The sequence below is a fragment of the Anabrus simplex genome, chromosome X (genome assembly GCF_040414725.1).
Source record: "Anabrus simplex isolate iqAnaSimp1 chromosome X, ASM4041472v1, whole genome shotgun sequence".
Taxonomy (NCBI): Eukaryota; Metazoa; Arthropoda; class Insecta; order Orthoptera; family Tettigoniidae; genus Anabrus; species Anabrus simplex.
In genome coordinates, this window is record NC_090279.1 from 124,116,404 (window position 1) to 124,127,751 (window position 11,348).

The 11,348-nt window shown below is 40.8% G+C and overlaps 1 protein-coding gene across 1 annotated transcript; it reads right to left on the reverse strand.

Moving 5' to 3' along the window:
- Window positions 1-8,323: 8,323 nt before the first annotated feature.
- Window positions 8,324-9,199, reverse strand: LOC137503342 (zinc finger protein 37A-like). Its single transcript, XM_068230899.1, has one exon. The coding sequence runs from the start codon at window positions 9,197-9,199 to the stop codon at window positions 8,324-8,326; it is 876 nt and encodes a 291-aa protein (XP_068087000.1).
- Between the last annotated feature and the right edge of the window lie 2,149 nt (window positions 9,200-11,348).

Genomic DNA, 11,348 nt, shown 5'->3' on the forward strand with positions numbered 1-11,348 from the left:
CTTCGTCTCTGAATAACGTTTGGCAACGAAAAATACAAGTCCCTTCTTGTGAAATTATAGTTAAACTCAAAGTTCATTACTGGCGAAGGTGCAAGTCTTTGTCTAAACTCGAACGAAAAAACACAAGTCCATTCACTTGGAAGTCTGAATATATTTAAAGTTAATCACTGGTGAAATTCATAAAGTCTTTGAGTGACCACTGACGAAAACACAAGTCCATTCACATAAATAAATTCGCTGACGAAATTTATAAGTCTTTTAAACCAACACTGGCAAATGTACAAGTCTTGGAGTAAATGCAAGTGAAATCCTGACTTTGTTTAGAGCCGTTGGAAAGTTAAAGTTCATCACTAGCAATGTTAATCAATCACTGTCTATTAGAAGAATGAGTTCCTCAACAGTTGCAAATATTCCAAGTAAAAAACACAAGTCCATTTTACGAACACTTAGAAAAGTTCCAATCTCGAATACGCGTAAATAATACAAGTCCATTTAGTGAACATTTAGAAAAATTCCAGCTTCGAAGACACGCAAATAATACAAGTCCTTTCAATGAACACTTGTAAACATTCTAAGGTCAATTACGAAGACTTAGAAAAATTTCTACAACACTCGAAGTCTTATGAGTCCACTTAATAAAACTTGGAAGAATCGTCTTCCCACACTGGCATAATGACAGAGTTCCACGATGATAGTAGCAGCAAGAGTGTCCTCGCTGACTACTCAGCTGAGACTGTGTGAATAGGCTACAGTAGGTCCCCTTTTTATTCAATCAGGGATGTCTAAGTCATAATACGGTTTGATTGAATATCTCCCGAATCCCTCGATGGATTTGCTTGAAACTCGAGCATTGGGACGTTTAGGTGATCCCAAACAAGATGACATATCGGTCGACTCGCTAGCACAATTATTATAGAAATTTCAAAATTTTCTCCATCGAACTCTCTAGAACAAGTGACGTGGAATCCAGAAAATACCAGTCAAGGCTGGCAACACGTGTTGAGACGAGCGGGCGGCCTAGCTAGCCCCTGTGGCTACGTCACAGCTCACAGTCGTCATACACTTCGCTAGCTGGTCCTCGCTGCTGGGAAACAAACCATCCGCGCTCGGAACATTACGCGTGGTAAATAAACGAAACTTATGCTCAAAAAATACTTATGTACAGGTCGTAACCGGTACATTATGTATGAAAAGGAACTGTCTGCGGTCAGATTGCAGCATATATCTGGCATATAACAGGACGATGAGGGATTGTTTGCCCCACTGATTTCGCTGAAAACCGAGATATGTGTTTGCTTACGCAGATACTGTAATTTAATATCTGGATAATATCCATCCTCCATCTCGCACTGTTGAATGATACTGGAAGTTTGTTATCATGCTGTAGAAATAGATTGCACGAATCTGTCCATTCTACGCCAGCTTCTCCTCTTTCTTCGGTACCTGGGTAGCCCCATGTTGTATTATGACTCTTGATGTCACCAACCAAAAAATTCACATGTTGATGCTGGAAGGCTCCACAAATCTAAATACAGTAACTGGTGGCTTATTGATTGAGCTCTACTGTGAGAGTCTCAATGTCATCACGGAGATGATCTGGATGTTGGATAGCACTGAGGGTGTTCAACCACTAAACACATGACCTTGATTTTTGGACGGCGAAGATTCTAGTGTCGGCGAATTTCCTGAATACATATTATTAGAGTGTCCAGTAAATTGCAAGGCTATATATTTTGTGTTGTCTTTCAGATTCTTAAAATTAAGTGAATAATAGAAATAAAATAATCAAAGTGCAAAATATTATTATGAAAACTTGCGTAACATAAACCAGTAAACCTGTACATACAGAGGACGAAGTTGAGCAGAAAATGGGAGCTGATAAGAGTTAAATATAGTCTGTGTATTCCAGTAAATTCTACAGTCCGACTCGTTGGCTGAATGGTCAGCGCACTGGCCTTCGGTTCAGAGGGCCCCGGGTTCGATTCCCGGCCGGGTCGGGGATTTTAACCTTCATTAGTTAATTCCAATGGCCCGGGGGCTGGGTGTCTGTGCTGTCCCCAATATCCCTGCATCTCACACACCACACATAACATAATAACACGCAGTTCCCTACACGTGGCAGATGCCGCCCACCCTCATCGGAGGGTCTGCCTTACAAGGGCTGCACTCGGCTAGAGATAGCCACACGAAATTATTTTTATAGTGACTTCTACAACGTAGCATGGTGTATTTTGCTATGTGTAGGTCTGATTTGACCTTGTAATATTTTAGTGGAAGTTTATCACAGTTTCAGCTATTAATTTTTGTGCTGAAAAGACACAACTAGAAATTTACGATGCTTGCGTATGGTAGAAGTGTCACTGTGTTATAACCGACATTTATTCATATTTTTTAAGGATGGGACGTCAGATTGAGTGCATTTCTCATAAAATTTGTTCAGACGTAATGAGGAACATGTTTGCAGTATAGCAGTGAAATTTAGAGGAATTTTAAGTATGTTAATTTGTGAGATTTTATGTCCACCGACGTAGGATCAGTTGAGTATGCAAATTGGAATGTTCTGGTCAACTTCTAATTTGTACATGTCAGTAATTCCAATATTTATTTATTTGGCGTGTGGCTACATCACTAAAACACATAATATTTACAAATATTATCTCATACTAATAACAATAATTGATTTCATAACGCTAATAAGTTGAAGACAGGGGAGAGTTCGATTTTAATCTATCTCAGCAGTATAACTAAGATATTTAGCATCTGAGGTTGCCTCAAGACACTTTCCGTGAAGCTAGTCATTCATAAAATTCATATCAAATGTTCGGCCTTCACAAAAGGTCTCATTATTTTATCCAACAATAGGCAGGAACGAATTCAGTCCCTGGAAAACTTCGTGCAATTGCATCTAAAACGAATCTAAAACTCATGTAAGAAAACCCAATACATCAGAGGATCTACTCGATAATTACACAAACAAAATCTGGTAACTCATTTTCGCAAAATTACTCAGGTAAATAATTTCAAATACTTGGGGAAATCATCCAACAATCTGCATTAAATGATGAGGAAAACAGAGAGAGATTTCTATATTACAAGTAGGCCATAGAACCACATGGAAAAGTACGACAAAATATCAGTATCAAGCAACGCTATATTAAAGCATTATAACACCGTAATTAAGCCTCAAACATTACACACGTCAGAAACCTTGATCAGTCGAGAAAGATCATTATCTAAAATGATCGAAAAACAAGATAGGGAAGTCCTCAGGGAAACCATGGCCCAGTATACATAGGAGTGTGGATGAATAGGAGGTCTCCGGAATTATATCAACATATTGAGGAAATATCAGATACAATCTTTGGAAAAGGTGATTGAAGTTTGATTGCCATATTCAAAGAATAGATGATGAAAGACTCACTAAAAATTTAATAATGCCTCCTCGATTAAAGTCAGAATAACTGGATAATCGAAATTGAAAAGGACCTTCAAGAAATCAACATACCAGATGAAATTATATGGGACACGCCTAGCTCTAGAACGTTGGTGAACAAACATCATTTTCCTGAGAACCCAAGATGATTACACAGTTACACAGAAGGAAGAACAGATAATGAAGAACAAAGAGGGAAGAAGCTCTGGCAAGAGAAGAAAGCACAACCATCTGCAAAATAAGTACAATCGCGCTCCTTAGTGGGGCAAAACATTTTGAAATAATAATAATAAGTAATGGAATGAGTAATAGTTACCATCCATGTGGTATGCTTTTTTGTGAAGTGTCAGTCTGCGATACATTTGTCAGGAGGTGATAGCTCGGGGTTCGGTGTATTGAGGTTTGGGGTCTATGTTGAAGTTAGTGTCATATGCGCCTGGACTCTTGTATTTCCAAGTGAAGTGAGAAACTTCGTAACTGTCCATAACTGTCGGTGGTAGATAAGTTCTATTTGTCCATGTAGTTATGAACCAATGCGACTCAGTTTGTGAGACATGCTCCTAGTAGATACTCCAGAGGTAATGGTGTAGATAATGCCGAGGTTTCTTTGTAAAAATGCTCGAATGAAAAAATCAGGACAGAGTGTTTTGAAATATGGTAAGGTCCATGGTTTGAACACAGAACAGGTTCGTATATCCAGAGGGATTCTTTGTTCATCCAATTACTCCATTAGTACCAGTGAAATGCATATCAAATTCTACAGATCCCATTAGACTTGAAATAATTCGTGATGGCAATAATGTTGACCGATATTTTGTGATAATACAAGGATTTGGACGAAGATTTGTGCTGTAGTAAAAGGCCATCCGTGGCGAGATCGGTTTGCTCACTTGTGTAAGCCAGTAGAGAGCGGCAGGTATAAACCTGTTTGACGAGATAACTGGTGTTCACATTTATATGCGGCGGAACCTCTTAGGAAATAGAGACCCGTGTTACAACATTATTGATGTTACAATAAATGGGGAGTAATTTGAATTTCAATTCTACTGCATAGGCAAATGACAAGAGTGGATTCTCAGTAACAATCCCGAACACTTGACTATGTATTCTAGTTTCGATATTTCCATAACACAGTCATAGTTCGTATTGCCACTGAGCGTTTAAATAATTACTTTGGTGTCAGAAGGTTGTCCTTAGATATTAAGATTTCCATTTCTTGATATATTCATAGTGCAGCTAGGTGTTAAGGACTGCCGATGGCGTGTCCTTCAGTGGAAAGCAGGATGGTGGTTGAAGTGCATGGAAGGGTTTCTTGGGATTGCTCGCCCATGCTAGGATCGTGAAATTACGTAGCTAGCCAACTGCTCCTAGATGACAGGTGAGTATTCTTGTTTGACACAATGAGTCAGTACCACATAGTATTCCATAGGGTGTAGTAGCACCCTGCCATTAGTCCATGGGATACCCATGATTTTTTGCCATGTTGTTCATAAAGGAGTTGTAATATTTTGTGTGTTTATATTTTAGCAGGACTATACGTAGATGCAGTTGAACTCCGTGACCTAAAATATGTAAGGGTTACACATGAGTCGAGTTTATTTTGGGGTTTGACTGAAGGTTATAACTAAATGTTAACAGAATTTCTTTTCACAGGTTTTCATAAATTTATTCCAATCACTGACTTCAACCTGTTATTTCGGTTCATGAAACATCATTCAGTGGATACAAATAACACTATTTTATGTTGTATAACTTTACGCTATTATTCACTGGCACTTGAAGTCCACTTGTTTTGGAGGGTCACTGTGGTCATCACGCACATTCAATTAACTTCAACGATAGGTCACTTTGGTCCTCAACTTTAAACATTAATATAGTGGGTGACCATGATAGCTCAGTGATGTACATTTCGACATTTCTCAGATTCCATTGAGGGTCCAGGTATCTCGTCCTATGCTGATGGACAATCAGTGGATGGCCTAAATTAAAAAGGTATCGAAAACACTTCCTCATATTTAGACGATCGAGAAATCGGATGCATAACGCACAGTTGTGCTGAGCAGATTGAATCTCATGTTGCTTTCTAGTTAACCATAAACTGGTTTTCTGTGAATAGCCCATCAGAGTTTTTTGTTGTGGATATTAATTTCAACTCGAAATCGTCTAGCCGCAGCGTTATATTAATATCACTGACCGCAGAACACTGTTTATGGCCATATTTGTTAACAAACCCGCCATCATTTTTCATTGTCTTTTATTGAATAAAATTAGATTATGTAGGCTTTTAATTGATGTAGGCCTTCCTTGATACCCCAATAGTCATGTCTGGAAGTGACGAAGAGCCATTAACACCCCCTGAGATACAAGAGTTAACAATTCTTGCTGAAGACCTGGAACAGGCAAACACCAGTTTGACATGACGAAAAGGGTTCATTACTCACTATGTCTCTTCAACACTTGCAACGTTGAGATATAAGAGATATTTAGTAACTTCCTTGTGGCCCCGTTAGAGAAAAGAGAGAGGCCAATTAACTGCCCCCAGGTAAACTAAAATGGAGAAAAGTATACTGCAGCTGTCAACATACGAGTCCCTACTTAAAGACGCCCCTCGAGAATTACGTGACATTCATGAATAGCTATGGGCACTGAAGTAGAACTTTCAATTTGCATTCAGAACCGGTTAACAGACACAATATTATCGTACAAGTGCCGAGGGAGCATGTACAGCTTTGAGCTACTGGTCTACTGATAATTAAAAGAAAACACGACATGTAGGAAACGGGAGCACAGATATGCTCAGGTTTCAGCAAAATTTCTTAAATTGCGTCGTATTATGACTTGATTCGGCACTTGCTAATTCCCTTGAATTGTTTATTCATAAGTCTGAATACTTCTTTCATGCGCTTCTAGTCTTTTACCAGTTTTCTTTGTCAAAGGATCCTTCTGTGTTCATCCGAATTAATTCTTATCCTCGTCCTGGACGGCTCCCAAACGATTGTTGATGAGCACACTTCGACTTTGGTTCGAAAACATAAAAAGGGTCGTCCATGGTTGAGAACAAGCGGTTGTATATATCTGTGGTTGATGAGGAAATAATTCATGAAATGACCTTTGCTCTTTTCGTAGAGAAAATGGTACAAAAGGATGGACCGCTCCCCGATGTATGTTATGAGGTCGCAGAAAAGGTGCTGTTCTAGCTGAAGAGCTTACTACTTCTCTGCTGTGTGCGATCGCATGCGCCTTGCTACATCTCCGGAATTGGAGGTCTTGTGGAACTCCGGACACTTGTGTAGTAGTTAGTGGGACGTTAAGCAAAATAACATTGTTATTAAATCACGCGCGGCTGAATCACGACGTGACGTGAGGCTCGTGCGCCGTATCGCCCGTGTGAACCGTCAGCGTGGTGCTGCGTGCGAACGATTTGCTAAGAAACACGGTGGAGTGCGGCATCTCACCAGTGTGGTTTACATGTGCGTGGTTAACTTAAATGATTCTCTTAACATTTCATCGCAAAACAGAGCACTCGTGTGTGTTCTGATCTGAAATGTTAAAGGGACCTTCTTGGCTGTATATTTGTCACAGACATAACACCAGTATAGCTTCTGGCCTGTGTGAGTCCGCATGTGAACTGGTAGGTCGCTTTTCTGGATGAGGGATTTGCAACAGATATTGCGGCAGTGCGCCTTACACCCGTGTGAGTCCGCATACGACGTGCTAGGTGGGATCTCCTGCTGAATACCCTGATTCAAACATTGGATGAGATTGGCTTCTTGCCTGTGCCAGTCAGCATATGAACTACTAGGCTGACTTTGATGCTGAAGAATATGCCACAGATATTGCAACAATATGGCTTCTCGCCTAAGTGTGTCCGCGTGTGATCTCCTAAATCGCGTTTCTGGATGAATGAATTGCCGAACACATTGCACCAGTGTGGTATATCGCCTGTGAGGGTACGCATGTGACCTGCATAGATGGACTTTCTGGCTGAAGGAATTCCCACAGACGTTGCAGGAGTATGGCCTCTCAACTGTGTGTGTCCGTCTGTGACTTGCTTGGACGGATTTACTGCTGAATTACTTGCCACAGACATTGCAGCATTATTGCTTCTCATCTATGTGTGTCCGCACGTGAATAGCATGGACGGATTAACTGCCGAATAACTTGTCACAGACATTGCAAGAGAAAGGCTTTTTTCGCCCGTGTGAGAACGCATGTGAATAGCATGGTTGTCTTCCCTGCTAAAGGATTCGCCACAGAAAGTCTCGTCTGTATGGGTCCACATAAGATGAGATAGAGTGTCTTTCCGGCTGAATGATTTGCCACAGACTTTGCAACAGTATGACTTCCTGATGTGTGTGTCCGCATATAAACAGTTAGTGTGCTGTTCAGGATGAATGATTTGCCACAGACACTGCAACAGTATGGCTTCACGCCTGTATGGGTGCGCATATGATCGGTCAGACTGCCTTTCTTTATGTAAGATTTGCCATATATATTGCAGCTCTAAGGCTTTTCGCCTCTATGGGTACGCATATGATCGGTCAGACTGCCTTTCTTCATGAATGATTTGCCACAGACATTGCAACTGTATGGCTTAACACCTCTATTGGTCCGCATATGATCGGTTAGTTTGCTTCTCATTATGAATGATTTGGCACAGACATTGCAGCTCTATGGTTTCTCGCCTGTATGGGTCTGCATATGACCGATTAGAATGCTTTTCTACAGACATTGCAGCTGTATGGCTTCTCGCCTGTATGGGTCCGTTTATGACCCGTTAGAATGCCTTTCAGTATGAATGATTTGCTACAGTCATTGCATCTGTATGGCCTCTCACCTGTATGGATCCGCATTTGACGGCTTAGAATGCCTTTCAGAGTGAATGATCTGCTACAGACATTGCAGCTCGCCTATATGGGTCCGCGTATGATCGGTTAGTTTGCTTTTCTGTATGAATGATTTGCTACAGACATGGCAGCTGTATGGCTTCTCGCCTGTATGGGTCCGCATATGATCGTTTAGTGTGCCTTTCTGCATGAAAGATTTGCTACAGACATGGCATTTGTATGGCTTCTCGCCTGTATGGGTCCGCATATGATCGGTTAGTTTACCTTTCTTAATGAATGATTTGCCACAGACACCGCAGCTGTATGGCTTCTCACCTGTATGGGTCCGCATATGACCGGTTAGAATGCCTTTCTGTATGAATGATTTGCTACAAACATTGCACCAGTACGGCTTCTCGCCTGTATGGGTTCGCATATGTTCGGTCAGACTGCCTTTCGTCCTGAATGATTTGCCGCAGACATAGCAAATGTATGGCCTCTCACCTGTATGGATCCGCATATGACACCTTAAAATGCCTTTCAGAGTGAATGATCTGCTACAGACATTGCAGCTGTAAGGCTTCTCGCCTGTATGGGTCCGCGTATGATCGGTTAGATTGCTTTTCTGTATGAATGACTTTCTACAGACATGGCAGTTGTATGGCTTCTCGCCTGTATGGGTCCGCAGATGTTCGGATAGATTGCCTTTTTGTATGAATGATTTGCTACACACATGGCAGCTGTGTGGCTTCTCGCCGGTATGGGTCCGCATATGATCCGACAGTTTGCCTTTATTTATGAATGATTTGCCACAGACACCGCAGTTGAACGGCTTCGCACCTGTATGGGTCCGAATATGTTTGGTTAGAATGCCTTTATGTATGAATGATTTGCTACAGACATTGCAGCGGTATGGTTTCTCGCCTGTGTGAGACCGCATAACGTACGGCCGTTTCCTGAAATTTTTATGAGAAACTGAGCATTCGTTTGTAATCGCACCTGTATGCAATCGGGTGTCACCTGTCAGCATTTTCCTCTTTGTAAAGCATTTATCAGAAAATCCGCACACTTGGAGCGGGTGGATCCTGAGGTGTTCCGACAAGCTGCTTCGGCTACAAAACACCTTTCCGCAGTGATCGCACTTGAAGGGTCGATCTTCCTTGTGTCTCTTCAGATGTCGCAAGAGGTCCAACTTCCCAGCCAGGATGTCACTGCACACACTACACCTAAAACTAGCTGATCCGCCGTCCGGAGGTTGATGATCTCTATAGCTCACCTCGGGTCTCGATCTACAGTGACAAATTAAAACCATGTGACCAATAGTTCAACAGCCAACTCCACTACAACTCTCACACAGGGGATTTGCTACTGGACATTCCAATCACTGATATCCAGTGCAGAGAGCTCGTTACTCATAAACATTACATTCCTGAGAGTAAACATTATCTGAGGTTAAAATTCAAAACCTCTCACTTGTAACGAGAATGTGTTGCGTCTTTTCTTAATCACGATATCACGCGCAGGAAACTTGTCACGGTTTAGAAATGTACGAGTTAATAGACCTCATTTGAAGAAAGCATGAGAAGTGGTCCAGCCTAAAAGGGTAAATACTCATACAAGCTCTTTAATCCAGCACATACTATTCTACCGAAATCCGTAGTCTGTTCTCCTACATAAAGAACGCCATATGCTTTGGAGTTTTGATCCTGTTAAAGCACACTGCGCTTTGTCGCAGGCAAGTAATAATTTTTGTAAAGGACCTTGTTCTTGAGGTTGTTTGAGAGAATGTCTGTGTTGTAGATATTAATAAAGTTGAGAACGTTTGCCGACATTCAGCAAGATCTGTTGAAACATGGCTAATCTTTTATGAATGTTATTTTGTTACACAAATATACATATTGTATTTGTACATTGTTATCATAACACTATAGCCTTTTATTATGTCACTGTGTTGCTTTTCTGAAATATGTATCTTTGATGTGCAATCAAACATAGCCAACCTATATATATAGGACGGTAGGTTTATACAAGGACGTTCATAATTACTACCATGTACTACATCAGTCTACGTCTTAATTGCTGTATTTAACACGGAAACCACTAATACTGATGAAATCCTAGAAAAGCTGAAATATAACAAGTATACGAGGCTCTCTCCCTAGCATTGATACTGTCTTTTCTACTCAAGACACTGCTGTTATAGACATTATGAAGGCAACACAGAATATGGCTTTGGTGGTAGCGTTTTATTACAATGTTCTAATATCCTGATTTTGAAACCAAACGCAACTTATCATGCCCTTGAATATTCTTACAAGTATTACTTTAACAATACGGATAGAAGGAGCATGAAAATCAAGGCTTGAGCCAAAATTCGAGATGACAAGACGATAAATTGCACTGTAGTGGATATTGCTGCTATGTAAAGGAAGGAATGTTATTCTATTTATTTCACAAGATCACGGGCAACGTGATTATTTTTAGTGGATTGATAACATAGTTGGATAGCATCCAATTCTGTGCCTGTCTCCCCATCACAGAGTAGTTCTACATATTCTACGGAAGAAGGGTTAAAGGTGAGATCCACTTACAACTGCCACATGGGAAAATCGATCACGCAGGCTAAAATATATCGTAACATGAACAGGTACTTTCCAATTCATGCTGTATGAAATGAATTCACATGGCCGAGTCGAATGCATGACTGGCTCACAAGCAAAGTAATGGGAGGCTCGACCATGTATTGTTACTGGACTCTTTGGAGAAAATAAGTGGACAAATGAAAGGGGGACATTGATTCCAGATATGACAGACTAAACCTCTTGATCATCAAACAAGATATTGATGTTGACACCACTAGACAACAGGGGGCAGAAAATACGACACTGGATTGTATGTCATGCGTTCTGTGGCATATCACGCCAAGCAAAGGTGCAAACGTCTGCAACCCTTCTTCTTTACGTGAATACGTGATTCTTGTGACAAGTAATTTATGAGGTTCACAAATAGTTTTCAGTAAAATAATGTTTCATTTTGCATTGATAAATATTCTATACGAACCAGCTATATTGCTGTAACTCGTGGCGCGT

Coding starts and splice junctions, on each gene's coding strand:
- LOC137503342 (XM_068230899.1), bottom strand. CDS start 9,199: ATGCGGTCTCACACAGGCGAGAAACCATACCGCTGCAATGTCTGTAGC.